The 16098-nt window shown below is 37.4% G+C and overlaps 1 protein-coding gene across 1 annotated transcript; it reads left to right on the top strand.

The window, feature by feature from the left end:
• The first annotated feature begins 200 nt into the window (after positions 1-200).
• Positions 201-5207, top strand: CUNH5orf46 (chromosome unknown C5orf46 homolog). Its single transcript, XM_004631343.2, has 2 exons — positions 201-278; positions 5038-5207. Exons 1-2 carry the CDS (start codon positions 209-211, stop codon positions 5187-5189), a joined length of 222 nt encoding a protein of 73 aa, XP_004631400.1. The 5' UTR covers positions 201-208; the 3' UTR covers positions 5190-5207.
• The last annotated feature ends 10891 nt before the right edge of the window (positions 5208-16098 follow it).

Below are 16098 nucleotides of genomic sequence, written 5' to 3'. Positions count from 1 at the left end.
GAAGGCTTTTCTTCCCTTATTAAAAACCTTTAGGTTTTGAAAGACAGGGCAGGGTTCAATAGTAGCGATCCCAGGGTAAGCTGTGCAGACATCTTGTTCAACAACCTAAATTCCACAGCAGATGATGTCACCTGTGTATGCCCTATAAATTAAGCAAAGTTCCAGTACATCGGAGCTATTTATCTGCATCCATTCTCAGTACCGCAGGATGGCTGTCTCAGCACTTCAGCGTACGATTGTACTGGGACTGCTTGTATTAATACTGACCTGCCATGCAGGTAAGTGCGTCTGGTCAAAGCCAAGAACTGCGCAGGAGTGAGCAGGGATTGGAGGAAGTTGGCATGATGCAGAAGATATGGGGGGAGGGACTCTTGGCAGCTACAGAACGAGCCTTAAACTAAGAGACAGGAGGATTATATTCCAGCAAAGAAAGGCTTTTTACTATCTTCTGCTCCAGGTAAAGCTTCCATCTCCAGTAAATATATGATGTTTGCAGTGATTTCTTAAATACAGTCATATTGTTTAGTAACACTACTTATAAATTCCTTGAGAGCTGGGGGTTTTGTTTGTTTATCTGCTGTGCGTTTGCTTCATTGAGACAGGGTCTTACTATGTAACCCTGGCTTGGTCTTGAACTTGCAGCAATCTCTTGTTTCAGTCTCCAAAGTGCTGGGATTACAGGCCTGCACCATCACATCTGGCTTGGGGTGGGAGGCATTTCTTATAATTACAACTAATACTGTTCAATGGTTAAAAATACACACGCTGGAATGAGACTGCTCGAATGGCTCTCCCTCTAACCAGAAATGTGACTTTAGTCTTGCTATTTAATCTCTCTAGACATCATACATATAAGGGAATGTTAATAAGGTTAATTTTCTCATAAAGTGATCAAGGAAATTAGTTTGTAAAGACAATAAATTGGAATAGCATGTAGCCAATAATAAGAGCTCAATAAACACTAACTGTTACCTTATCATGTGTAATCTCTTCTGTTTTGCTTACTTTTTGAGACAAGAGTCTCACTATGTAGCTCAGGCTGGCCTTGAACTCATCATATATTTAGGTTGTCCTTAAACTCACAGTGATTTTTCTTTTTTTGGCTCAGCCTCCCAAGTGCTGGGATTACAGGTGTGCGCCCCCATACCTTACCTAGTAACCATGTGTAGCTGTTATTGGCTATTTTTCATAATCCTAGTAAATAAACAAGTGTGCTTTTATAGCTTTCCTTCTTACGGCTTAATAAACTAAGCTTGCGGAAGGAAAGTAACCTTGAGCATGGATGCCTGCGAGGTGGCATCTGGGAGTATGACCTGCGCTCTCAGGTTCTCCCCCTCATAATTAATATCTGATTCAAGCATTGTAAGGACAACAAGGCAGCATGCAGCACAGTCATTAATTAATTACTTTTTTGTCTGCCAAAGGCTTTCAGCTCTTGACTTGTCTCTCAACAGTGCCAGCATTTAGCAATAGAATCCTTGGAAGGCAACTTGGTAGAACAAACACCCCCAAGCCACTCACTGACTTACTATTAGCACAACACACGGGCGTTGCAACAGAACTGCTCTAGCTGGGGACACACACGCTGTTGCTATAGCAGCGAACAGAGAAGTGAAAGATGAGAGTTCTAGCTAAGATCAGTCCTAATGCCTTCTTTCACAAACTCTGCCATGGTAGCTAAAATAGTTCACCGTTTTGATCCTCAAGGTTTTCATCTGTAAAATCAAATAACCATCAACTTTTTCTTTCATATATATATATATATATATATATATATATATATGAAATATATATATATATATATATATAATACATATTTGGGGCTAGGAACAAAACTCAGGACCTCATGTTTTCCAGGCAGGTGCTGTGCCACTGAGCTATATCCCTGGCCCCAATAACATGCTTTTATTACTATTACTTGCACTGCAAAACTATAAAAACAGATGCGACATTATATTTGTTCACAACTTTATAATTGTATTAACTAAGAAATCCAAACAGGAAGTTAATGTAAATAAAATATTTTTTAGATTACATCTAAAAAGAGAAAACACTTACTCATGGACTTGGATGATTTATTGGGCTTTTTTTTTTTTTTTTTTTTGTGGAACCAGGGATTGAACTCAGGCCCTTGAGCTTGCCAGGGAAGTGCTTATTCCACTGAGCCATCTCCCCAGCCCCAATTTGTTTATAAGTATGACATTTCTTGATATTTTAATAGTAGTTTTAAGTTTTCATGATCTCCTGAAGTGCTAGAGAAGAAAGAGAATTAGAAATCATTTTGTTCCAATTATCCCTGATAATAAAATAATCTTACCTTGGGCCTGTTATTGTGGTAAGTGGTATGTGCACAATACAAACACACAGATAAATGTGCACACATGTATATGATACTGATAGGTGATATAAAAAATATCTTTTGGTCCTGACAGCACAATGAGAAGACACAGTGGCTAAACATTATGTACAAGGTAGCATGCTAATGCCTTGCTGAAGACAGGAAACAAACTCCAGTTGGAAGATTTCAAACCCTATGGTGCTTCACACCCTAACATTAATTTAAGCTTTGAAGTAGAATCCTATAATGTGAATAACATGCTTTTAAAAGCATTCAGGTTCAAAACCAGGCTTGACTTCTTTCTAGATGATATATGTAAATCATATACTCACACTGAGCATCTGTATTTTCTTCTGTAAAACTAATGCCATTGCTGAGCTGAATGCAGATAAAAGCATATCACGAGAATTCTATCTTTTATTGCTTGCACAGCTGTCCTCCCACAAACATCCTGCTTTCTTCTGGTGATGAGCATTAACCAGTTCTGGGTATATTGTCGCCCTCCATTTAGATAAGGACCATGTGTATATTTATTCTTAAAAACAAAAACAAAACAGAACAGAACACCTTAACTCTTAGGTAGAAGCACTGTGCACATCATGAAAAAACTTAGGAAAAAACTTTCTGAAGGAAGAAATGAATGGCTGAATGAATGAATGCTTGATAATTAGTCTATATTTTTGTTATGAGGCCCAGATTGGTGCTCCTATCAAATCGTTGGTTATGGCATCGTAAGCAATAAATGTTTGCAGATTTGCCAATATTTTTATGAATAGTCACTATTTTTAGGATATTATGCCAATACAAACATTTGACCATAATTAGACAGCTTGTGTAAAAAGCTAGTTATGTGTGCCCCGTATGAAGTAATGGGCTATGCTGTGTAGAAGTTGGGATTTCGTAAGTCAAAACTTATGATAGAGTAGCTAGATTAGATAAAAGACACATTTCATCATCCCTAAATATTGTATAAGTCACTCTTATACCAGAAGGGTATTTATTCAAATTTAAATATATTTAGCACTATATGTTTATGTGCCAACTCTATACAAATATCTTGGCAGGCTACAAATAAAGGTCCTATTTCATTCTGTCACCAGGCTCACTGTACACATATAGCCATTGTCATTCTTCTATTAGTTCTCAGCTCCCCAAATAGAGACCTCTACCAGTGCCAAAACACAGCAAAGGAACTGCACGGAAGCAGCCTGGACCTGTGGGACTCAAGCCGAGGGACACTCCTTTGGGGACCAAGCTTAAGAGGCCTGTGATTATGGCCCTATCTTCCTCTGTTATTCTCTGTAAGGTCTTCTAATAGTCCCTAATGTTTTCAGTTTCTCAGCCTGGTGAGCTAAAAAATGTACCCATAAGATCAGCCAAGGCTAAAATTACACAGTACTTTTAAAATAATTATTTACATAGCTATCACGTTATATACAAGTGATAGAATATCTTTTTCATCATTATTCTTATACTACTTGGACTGAAGAAATAAAAATTGTCTAAGTTCTTTGTCAAAGACTGAATAGTCATGGCAGAGTGCTTGAAAATTCACAATTTAGTATCAGATACACATGAGGTTGAATTATATTTTTGCCACTACCTAACTTTGTGACTATGAATCAGTTTCTTAAAACTTTCTTTGCTACCATCTCTCCAACTTTATTTATTTATTTTTTTATTATTGAACACTACTTTAATAATCCTTGAATAAATAAATATCTAACAACCATTTCCTACCACAACACATGAGAGATACCAGTAGATATGTCATGTTTTATAATGAACAAGAGGAAATTGTAATAAAACTTCTGTATTTCTTTTCATAATTTTCATTTGGTAAATCATAGCATCCTAATTCTTTTTTTTCATAATTTTATTGATAAACAGCAATGAGACAATTTCAAATCAAATCATTAGGACAGTTTCAATAACTAACACACTGCATGTATTCTTCTTAGTGGTTAATTACTGTACAAGATACGGACTTGAGATCCTATTTACAAACACCATTAGAACATTAGAACACCATCTCCAACTTTAAAATGGCATTAAAAACTCTGCACTGCATGGAGTCTGGGGAAGATAAAATGAGACAATACCACTGGATTGCCTGTCATAATCATGTGGTCAAGAAATTCTAGTCATGGATAGTTCATTCCCACTATCATTTTTCTGTAGGAGAGTGGATAGCAGGAAACATGGGCATTCTTGTGTATTTTAGCCCCAGGACTTGTGGTTACTAGCTGCTTGTCTCTGGGATACATATTTCTGCAAGCTTCAGTTTTCTTATTCTCAAAATAAAAGCAATGCTCAGTTAAACATCAATCTTTGTTTTCATAATAACTGAAATAATGCGTGTGAAGAATTTAAGTAGGCAAGTAATAAATGTGTAAGCATTTCCTATATGGAAAAGAGACCATCTTTTTATATATTTTGATACATTTTCATCAAGTGGTCAAGACTGGGTTTGAACTCTCAATTCTCCTACCTTAGCCCTCAAGTGCCGGGATTACAGATGTGAGCCACCATGCCATGCTGAGACATATCTTTCTTATTTCTTCTTTATCATTTTTAATGTTAGTGCTTGAACCCAGGGCATTGGACATACTAGGCAAGTGCTCTATCACTGAAACACATCCCTAATCCCCCTTTCTTATTTCTATGAATTACCTGTGAAACACTGTTCTTTCTTTCAGATGACAAACCAGAGGAGAACGCAGATAAGAAGCCAGGTGATTCAGAAGAAAAGCCAGTCACAGACATCCCCAAATTCCTAAATCTCCTGGGCACAGAGATAATTGAGAATGCAGTTGATTTCATCCTTCGCTCCATGACCAGGGGATCGTAAGCACTGAGACAAGCCTTGCTTTTGTCCTGTTCTCTACTAATAAAGACCATATTGTGTCAAATTGAATAAAAAAGGAAATTTCTACCACAGATCAATATATTATTGTTGACTGAAGCATGTTGTCCTACATATATATCTCCTCTCTATGACTGAATAGGGAAGAAGATGGGCCCTGACCAAGGATTGGAAAGCCCTCTTCTGGTCCTGACTCAGGTGCAAAGGGTAGTGTTGTGTTCATTAGTGATGGATATGAGTCTTGAGTTGATTTTGTAGCTTGAATTGTTCAGAGGTATAAAAGAGATAGCAAATAATCTCTCCTTAGAGTATTTCTCAGCCCGCTAGTTTTGATCACGGTGGATTGCCTTATGATTGATTACCCACCTCAGAGTCTTGCCCTTGTTTTCATCCTTTCATCCTACTTCCTAAACCATGGGCCTAATTCCTACCACGACTGAGTTCAGCCTACACAGTTTTTGTTTTACATGGCTACTTCACACTCCTGATGTCAACCCCTCCCCCTGGAGTTCTCTGGGTTAAAACTCCTTCTCCTGAACTTGCCTGAGGCTTCTGTCCCTTAGTTCTTTGTGCTCCTGCCCCTTAGTTCTATCCTGCGTAAATACCTAACCAAAGCTTGACATAATGTGGTCTACTACCCACCTGATGCAGAATCTACTGTAATGTATTTTTAAAACTATAAGATTTTTGTATTCCATGTACATTTATATGAAGGCAAAACTAAAGGCATGCCTTCTATTTTTAAACAAGAATTCCAAGTGATTCTGATATAGAAATCATTCCCTAATCAGATATTCTGGGATACATAATAGGGCCTTACGGGTTTACACAGCTTTTAGATTTTCATTCATATCTTATTTAGATATGAATTGTTAAAGTTTCAAGTAGAAAAGGGCTTATATTAGATTCTCAAACATAATGAACATGTAAATAATCTTTTCTTTTCATGTGTGTGGTACAGGGTATCACTACACAGCTCTGACTCATTAGTGATCCTCATATTTTCAGCCTCCCCAGTGCTGAGATTACAGGCATGTGCCACCATGCCGGGACTTGGTGGTCCGCTCAGCATGAGCAGGGGCAGGGCCAGCCTGGCATGTAGTGCCAGGGATCAAACCCAGGTCCCTGCACTTGCCTAAACAGGTGCTTAGTCCACTGAGTAAATAACCATTTCTATGTGGAATCATTCAGATTCTTGCAATCTTTGATCTGCAAAATCAACATATTTGCCTGTAGGGTGCTATATATAATCTTTCCCCACAAATTGCTAAAATGCATAGCTGTTTCTCTTTTATTGTTATATGTCCTGTTGTATTTGTTTTTGGTCTCTGAGGTATCTGTCCACAACCCCTGGGAGGCATAGTGGTGCAGGTACATAGACTGCAGGGAATCAGAACACACAGCAGAAAGCAAGCAACGGAGGAGTGAGCAGAACTTCATCTGCATCACTTGTATCACCCCCGAGTTCCACCTCCTGTCAGATCAGCAGTAGTATCAGATTCCCATAGAAGCATGAGTCCTCCTGTGACATGTGGCTGCCAGAACTCTAGTTTGTGTCCTCCATATGAGAGTGTAGTGCCACAGTCCGAGGTGGAACTCCGGAGGCTGCACACAGAGATTCACATTAGCAGAGAGGTTTGACCACAGAGACCATAGTAAATTATTTCCTCGGACACATATCAAATCCTATTCATACATGACAAGTAAAAAATAAGCCATATCTTATTGCTGGCTTTAAAGTAGCAAGTGAGCTGAGGTATTTCGAATTTGCAGTTGCATCTAGCGGTACAATATAAACCAGAATCTGACATGTATTTTAGTCTGCATGCAGCCTGCACGCTACTTTATGGACCACTCCCATGTGCGCCTCTTTCTCCTACTGCACGTTTGGCTTGCTAAGAGTTTTGGTGAACTTTCAAACATTTCACTACTAATATGGGCTACTGAACTATACTGGGAGATTCTGCTGAATTCAAGCACCTACAATATTTAAATGACATTGAAATGCCCATCTCTGTCAAAACTAACCAAAAAAGTGGGATAGAAATGAATAACCCTTTTGTATCTGTATGCTCAAAATAGTTAGGATAGATACAGAGCTCCATTCTCTTAATTCAATGAATAGAGAGGTTTGTTATAGTAGTGTTTGAGACGGGATATCATGTCTGCATCTTGCACTATGACTAACCAGTAAGACAACAATATGCAATGTATTACAGTAAGACAACAATATGCAATGTATTAATTATTGAAAATGTGCCAGTTATCTGTTGTGAAACTGTCTCATTGATATTTATTTCTCAATAAAATTATTAGAAAGAAAAAAACACACATTTCATCAAAAATAAAAATGTATTCTTATTGCTGCCATACTGGAAACTCTTTTATAAATTTCCATTGTTTACAAGCCCGAGTAAATTCATCAGGCTAAGAGTAAATCTCTTTCCCTGATGCTGATATTTTTTTTACTCATATCTCTCACTCCTGTGACCAACATCCATGTCTGGTGATGGGTGAATTTTGTTTTCAGGGAAGACTATGATTTTATAACAGTTTCACTCATGCTTTTATCCACTCTGCCAGCAATGACTACCTCCAAATTTTAGTACAATTTCACTTATCTTTCAAGTATAAATCATTTTCTAAAGTCTAATTTAAATACAAGATCTGTGTTGAAATCATAGACAATTACAAAATTTAGTTTTTGATATTCAAGTATTTGTAAACTTTTTAATCTTTATAATAGCACTATTTTTATATCACTTCAAATTACTTATACTTTTTCCTCTACTATATCTATGATCTTTTCTCAAATCACACATTGGTCATCTTTTACCTTCTAAGAAACTACCTTGCCACAATCTTTAAGTAAGAGAGAATAATGTAAGGTGTGGGTATTCTGTAATAATTCTGGAGATTTAAGTTTTAAAGTTTGCTTTGAAATTTATTCACAACGTGATATGGAAGAATAATTTGATCTTTTTAAGATTCAGTGTGTTTCTTTTTTCACATGTGAAAAGATACAATAAGGGTTGGCCAGAGAGTTCAGAGGGCTAAAGTGCCTGCCTAGGCAGATGCAGGGACTGGGGTTCCATCCCCAGTGGGCTGTGCCAGCCCCATCCCTGGGACACACTGAGTCATCAGTTGAGACTGGGCGTGGTAGTTTACATCTGTAATCCTAGCACTTGAGAGGTTGAAAACAGGAGGAGCACTATGAGTCCAATCTATGTACTGAGACCCTGTAGACCCTGTACTAAACACACACACAAAAAGATACAATAAATATGTGTTCGAAATATTTATTAAATCATACTATGTCAGGCATTATTTTAGCTTCTGGGGATATGGTAATTAACGAATATATCAAAACATCTGTCTTGATGGAATTTATGTCTCAGGAGACATTCAACTAATCAATTTATTGGGAAATCCAGAGCTAATTATGCATAGATTCCTTGTCAGTTCTGAACTATCATGAGAATCTTAGATCTTACTTATTTCTGAAATTGGCAAATCTGAAGATCAGAAATTTGATTCAGTCTTATAAGACCCCTTGATGATCACACTAACATCCCTTTGCAGCCTAAATCATAGTTCATTATTGTCCCTTACCCTTCTCTCTTTTCCTTTTTAGGAAGATTTTTCAAATTTGATAATAAACTAGAACAGTTGTCAAAAAGGACCTTTATAAATGATTTTTAAGTGTATAATTTATAAGAAAAGTCATCATATACTATGATGGATGAAGAAAAGGCCTGTCTTGTTCTTATTAATGATTTGGGACATTTGTGTACCTACAAGCAGAAAAGGTGTACTTTTTGTTCATATTGTAGTTTTCTTATTGTAGTATTATATTTTATTTTAACAAGTTTCTCTTCAAAGAAGAAAATTTGTGGGATAACATCAGTACACACAGGGTTAAAGGACTTGGTTCTCTTCATTATTTTGCTGGGAATTTGCTATTGGCAAGCTTTCTAACACTACTGAAAACACCCAAGACAATCAACTTATAACAAGAAAATGTTTGAGCTGAGCATTGTGGCCCATACCTGCAATCCCAGTGCTCATGAGGCTGAGGCAGGAGGAGTACCATGGATTCGAGGCCAGCCTGCCCTACATGGTGAGTTCAAGGCCAGCCTGAATTACAGAGTGAGACCCTGCTATGAATAACCACTACAAAGACAACAATATGCAATGTATTAATTATTGAAACAGTCCTATCAATCCATTTTGAAACTATCTCTTTGCTATTTGTTTGTCAATAAATTAATTTTTAAAAACCAAAAAAAGAAAGAAAGAGAGAGAGAGAGAGAGAGAGAGAGAGAGAGAGAGAGAGAGAGAGAGATTGGTAAAGTTTATCTTGACTGACAGTTTTGGAGTTTCCAGCCCATCACTGGCTGGCCCCACTGTTTTGAGGTGATAGGCACATAAAGACAAGAGCATGCAGCAGAGCAGAACCATTCACCATGGGGCAATTCATCTTCACTGTCAACTTGATTGGCTTGACATACTTTGGGAGGTCAGTAAAGCACCTTCGGCACATGTCTGGAGGAATGGGAAAGGTATCAGGGGTTTGTCTGGTCCATTGTACCTTCATCTTGGCTCTTCTACTGCTCTCTGCGTCCCTGGTGTCCCTGGCTGAACAGCTTTCCTCCAGTGTGCCCTTCTGCCTTGCTGTGTCTGTTCTGAAGACACCAAGCATGACTGAAGCCTCTGCAAGTGGGACCCCAAAAAACCTATCTCCTCCTGCAGGCTGTGGGCATCAGTATTTTGTAACAGTGATGGACACCTAACACCCACCTATGACCAGGAAGTGAAAGCAGGAAGCAGGCACAGCTCCAGCCCTCACAATTCCCTCTGACATCACACTGCTGAGGATACCACGTCTCTCCAGAGGGCGCCTCTTAGAGTTTCTGCCACCTCTTGATGTGGAAACCAGGACTGCAATATGTGGGCATGTGGGAATTTCCCAGATCCAACTTCAGTGCTTGCCTTGTACAAGTGCCACCTATGAACTGGGTGGAGCATGCAAGCTAAAATTCTCAAGACCTACACTATGAGTAGTTCCCCAGTAAAGGAATGAAATTTACTGAACTTCATAAAAGTAGAGGAGACTGTCAATTTCTCTATCATACATAGATTTACATGAAAATAATGTAGTTTCAATATTTAGAAATACCTGATTTTTCTTTTATATGTTTTCTCATGAGAATACATGTTGAAGTCTAAAAACAGAACTGGTAGAGCTAGAAAAGTAGTGTCAGTAGCTGTCACAAAGAAAGTACCTGCTTTGCTGTAGACAGAAGTGTTAGGTAGTACATAATCTAATTCATATAGTTTCCATGAAAACTAAGTATTTTTTTTTTTGTACTGGTGACTGAATATAGGATCTCTATACTGAGCTACATCACTGGACTTTTTTTCTAAAAAAAATTAAGACTAAGTTACTAAGTTGCCCAAATTGGCCTCAAATTTAAGATTTTCTCCATAGCCTCCTTGAGTGCTAGACAAGATAGTGTTATTTTCAAGTTTCATAAATAAGGAAACAAAGGCTCAGCATGACGTGTTAATATGGTTATATTAGTGAACAAAGAGACTAGGATTTGGACTCAAGTAGCCTGGTCCAGACCTTAAGTTCTATCTGTAAACCACAGTGTTACTGGAAAACAGAGAAGAATAGTCTAGAGAGAAGAGAGTAATGATTAAACTACGTGATCTCATACTTTCCCCAGGATGGACATTGAAATAAAATACTATCCCTTGGATTGGATGAGTTGCCTTATATGAATCTTCAGGAAGTATAGCCTTTCTCAACTTCTATTTGTTGTCTAGTCTAGGAATGTTCCCTTGCCCTACTGGCTCCATTTCATAATTTGGATGTCAGTAGCATAATCTCAGAAACTACTATTGTATTGCCTCAGAACTTCACCTACACTTTCCTGTGTGTGTCTAAGAATGAAAATAAATTTTGGTTGTTGGAATCAAGATGTGTTCCACCTACCTCCTCTGAACTGTCATCCAAAACCAGTTAATATAAAAACACTCATTGTGCTTACATGTGTACAGTTCTATTTTTAAGAGAGGAGACTTCTTATTATTGCAGTTAACACTGACTTTATTCTGGCTCCTTTTGGGCACCTGTAACCATTGATACTTACACCCCAAATGCTGGAGGTAGCACGCTAAAGCTTTGCTCTATGAGGCAGTTCAATAACCAAAACAAAATAGATAAATCATAAGAAGAGAAAATATAGACCATATGTAATTTCGGTCTCTGACTTAGCCACTCAGAGGCTGGGTAAACATAGATTAATTGCTTCACAACCCTGCACCTCACTTCCTTACTTGTATATTTGAAGAATGTGGGAAGCTTAATTGCTCCAGATCTTAATGCTAGATATTTTTAACCATACATAAATCTTTAGAGTTCTTAATTAAATGTAATGGTGATATATTATGTCAACTTGACAAGCATAGAAGTTTAACTGAGTCACCAGGGAATCAGGGTCCTCACTTTGTAAACATCCTCATCCTGTGCAAGAGGAGGGGAGGGAGAGGATGTGAGTGCTACACCTGCCTTATGGTGGTGGTTTCATTTTTACAATATAAGGGATGGAAGGAGGCTTGCTCTCCCTATCTTGTAACTGTTGCCTTCATTGTCCTTTGCTACTGTGCACTGTTGTCCCTGTGCCATGTCACCTTGCTTTGGAGTCAGCTGACTACAGACTGAAGCTTCCATAAACTGTGAGCTAAATAAACCTTTTCTCCCTTAATTGTGGGTATGAGTATTTTCCATCAGCAACAAAAGAAAAGTAACAAAGATAGAATTTGATGCCAAGGGAGTGGAGCCATTGCTGGGACTACACCTGACCATATGGTTCAAAAACCCTTGAAAATGGCTTGTAGAAAAGTTTGGAGGGATTTTTAGGTGTCACCTGAAAGAGTAGTTCTAAAACACCTTACACTATTCTATGTGGAGGATTCTTGTTAGAGCTCAGAAGACCAGAAAGATGATGAAATCCTTCTGGTGAAGACCAGCTGCAGGAGGTTGTTCCTGGGAAAGAGGACTGCGCTGAATGTGGGACTCCAGATGATGTGTGCTATGGCTTGAAAGAAAGCCTGCACTTTGCTCATGTACAGAAGGAATGCCTGAGACTGAGATTAAGGGTGGCAGCCTAACTAATCTGAAAAAAGAAAGTTCAAGGCTGTCTAATGTTGAGGTGGTGACATGGATATTATTGGGGCTTTTTAGCCAGATTTATTTTGAAAATCAAGAGAAAAAAGCCTAGCTGAAAGATTTAAAGCATTTTGATTTGGGCCCAAGGGGAGCTACAGTAAAGCTGTGAACTGCAAAGAGAAAGCAGAGGAGATTTTTTTTTCTTGTCTCTTTGTTTTCATTTATTAACCTCTTTTTTAATAAACATTTACTTGAGAGACAGTAAGGCAGTAATTGGTATGACATTACAAGCAGGACATATTTAGCAGACTAGAATGACAAGCATTCCAAGGAAGAACTTAGTATTACACATTTCTATCTTCAGTGCAGTTGCTTAGTTCATATGTATTAGCATATATAGTTAGTCAGGGTGAGAATTCTATCAATTAACTGCTAGTTTGAAAAACCTGCTGAAGATTCTCAGGATCATTGCCTTAACCATCTTGTGCATATAAATGTATGGCTTTGCCCCTGTCATGATTCGTAGCTTTTCCCATTGCCCTCTCTTCGTTGTCTAATCCTTAAGTTCTTGCTTTCCTTTTAATTGTGTTATACCTTTCACTTTTTATTTCTTCTTTTGAGTTATTACACTAGGGAAACTATATTATATTTACACATGTGGGTCTGGCTTATTTCACTTATGAGTATGTCTTCAAGTGACATCCACTTAAATATAAAGGCTTTGAGTTTATCATTTTTATAGCTGAGTAATATGACATTGTATAAAAATACTTCATCTTTTTCATTCATTCCTCAGGTAATGGGCATTTTGGTTGTTTCCAAGACTTGAGTATCACAAATTGTGCTGTTATAAACATAGGTGCACATATATCACTATGAAATAATATTTTCAGTTGATCTGGGAAAATTCCCAGAAGGGGGATAGCTGGTTTGAATGGGATTTCTAGTCTTAGTTTTTTAAGGAATCTCCACACTGATTCCCATAATGGTCACACCAGTCTACATTCCCACCAGCAGTGGAGAAGTGTTTCTTTTTTTCCCACAGCCTCTCCAACATTTGTTGTTGGTTGATTTCTTTATGATAGTCATCCTTTCTGGGAGAGATGTTATCTCAGTGTTGTTTTAATTTGCATTTCACAGGTGGATAGTGATGTGAAGCATTTTTTCATATATTTATTTGCTTCTTTAATTTTGTCCTCTGAGAAGTGTGTGTTCATCTTTGATGCCCATTTCTGGATTGAGTCTTTAAATTTTGGGGCCCTAATGTTTTATTGTCCTTTATAAATTCTAGAGAGCAGACCTTTGTCTGAGTCCTTATTAGTCAAGATTTTTTCCAAATTGTTGGGTTGTCTTTTCACTTTGTTGGTAATTTCTTTTGATGTACAAAAGCTTCTCAGTAAGGAGAGGTTCCAGTTGTTAACTCTTTTGAGTGTCACCCTTGTGATTTGATTTTTGTTCATGAACTCTTTGCCTACCCCACGTCTTCAAGATTTCCTCCTACTTTCTCTTCCAGGAGATTTAGTGTTTCTGTTTTAATGTTTAGATCTTTAATCTATTTTACTTTAGCTTAGTGCATGGTGATAGACCTGGGTCAAATTTTAGTTTTCGGCATGTAGAGAGCCAGTTTTTCCAGTACCATTTGTTAAAGAGGCTATCTTTCTTCCAGTGCACATGTTTGGCCCCTCTGTTGTAGATAAGGTGGTTGAGTGTGTTGGTAGAGGGTTCTACATCTTCTAATCTGTTCCATTGATCCTCAGGTCTATTTTGTTGCTAATACCATGCTGATTTTGTCACAGTAACTTTGTAGTATAATTTCAGGTCAGAAATTGTAATGCTTCCTATTTGTCTTTGTTGGCTAGGATTGCCTTTGCTATTCTAGGTCTTTCCTGTTTCCAAATAAATTTTAGGATCAATTTCTCTAGGTCTGTGAGGTATGTTGGTGGTATCTTAATAGGGATTGCATTAAATGTGTGCAACCATTTTGGGAGTATGGCCATCTTCACAATGTTAGTTCTTCCTATCCAGAAACATGGAATATCTTTCCATTTTCTGAAATCCTCTATGATCTCTTTTTTCAGAGTACTATAATTTTTACTGAATAGTTCTTTAACTTCTTTAGTTAGATTAATTCCAAGGTATTTCATTTTGCACAGTGCTATTGTAAAAGGAATTGTTTTTCTAATTTCGCTCTCAGAGTGTTTGTTATCTGTGTAGAGGAATGCTATTAACTTTTGGGTATTGACTTTGTATCCTGCTATGCTACTGAATTTGTGTATCAATTCTAGTATCTTCTTGGTGGAGTTTTTTGGGTCTTCCAAGTAAAGTATCATGTCATCTGCAAATAATTATAGCTTAAATTCTTTACCTATTCTTATTCGTTTTATTTATCTCTCTTGTTTAATGGTCCTAGCTAATGATTCCAGAACTATATTGAATAGGAGGGGTGATAGAGGACATCCTTGTCCTGTATGAGGTCTGAGAGTAAAAGATTTCAGTTTTTCCCCATTTAGATTTATGCTAGCTGTGTGGTTGTCATAGATGGCTTTTATCAGATTGAAGTAAAGGCACTCTGTTAAAATTTTCTGTCGGACTTTGAACATGAATGAGTGTTAGACTTTTTCTGAGCCTTTCCTGCATCAATTGAGATGGTCATGTGAGTTTTAGATTTGGCTCTATTGATACAGTGTATTACATTTATAAATTTACTTATATTGAGCCATCCTTGCATCCCAGGGTTGAATCTTACCTGGTCATGGTGCATAACCTTCTTGATGATTTGCTGTATTCTACTTCCTAGGATTTTATTGAAGATTTTCACATCTGTGTTCATGAGGGAGATTGGCCTGTTGTTCTCTTTTTTAGTTGTGTCTTTCCCTGGTTTTGCTATCAGTGTAATACATGCCTCCAGGAATAATTTTTGGAGGATTGCTTCCTTTTAATTTCATTGGAGAGTTTGATTAGTGTAAGGATTATATCTTGTGTAAATGTCTTGTAGAATTCAGCTGTGAATCCATCAGGACCTGTACTTTACTTTGTCAATAGGTTTTTTATTACACTTGTATTTCACTGGCTGTTATTGGCCTATTGAGAGTGGTTATATCTTGTTGATTCAGTTTTGGTGATTTGTACCTTTCTAGGAATCTGTCCCTTTAGTCTGTGTCTTCTATTCTGTGAGAGTAAAGATTCTCAAATTAGCTATTGTTAATCTGAATTTCCACTGGATCTATGGTAATTGCACCCTTTTCATTCCTTATTGCTTGTATTTGAATTTTTTCTTTCCTCTTTTTGATGTGGTCAGCTAGGGGCTTATCAATTTTCTTTAATCTTTCAAATAACCAGTTTTTTGAGTCATTAATTCTTTGAACTGTTTTCTTCATCTCAAATGAATTAATTTCTGATCTTCATGAAATCTTCCCATCTTCATGATTTCTTCCCATCTTTTGGCTTTGAGTTTACTGTACTCTTCCTTTTCTAGTTATTGAAGGTGCATCATTAGTGTGTTTATTTGTTCCCGTTCTGTTTTCCTAATGTGTGAGTTGATAGCTATAAATTTCCCTCTAAGAACTGCTTTAATCATATCCTATGAATTTCGATAAGTTGTGCTTGAATTTGCATTGAATTGTAGATATTGTTCAATTTCTTGATTAGTTTCATCTGCAACCCATTGGTTGTGAGGAGAGTGTTGTTTAATTTCCATGTGTTTAGGGGTTTTTTTTT

The sequence above is a fragment of the Octodon degus genome, unplaced genomic scaffold (genome assembly GCF_000260255.1).
Source record: "Octodon degus isolate 3935 unplaced genomic scaffold, OctDeg1.0 scaffold00040, whole genome shotgun sequence".
In the NCBI taxonomy this organism is placed as follows: domain Eukaryota; kingdom Metazoa; phylum Chordata; class Mammalia; order Rodentia; family Octodontidae; genus Octodon; species Octodon degus.
Note: the sequence above shows the minus strand (reverse complement) of the source record. Positions and strands in the feature narration are given on the sequence as shown.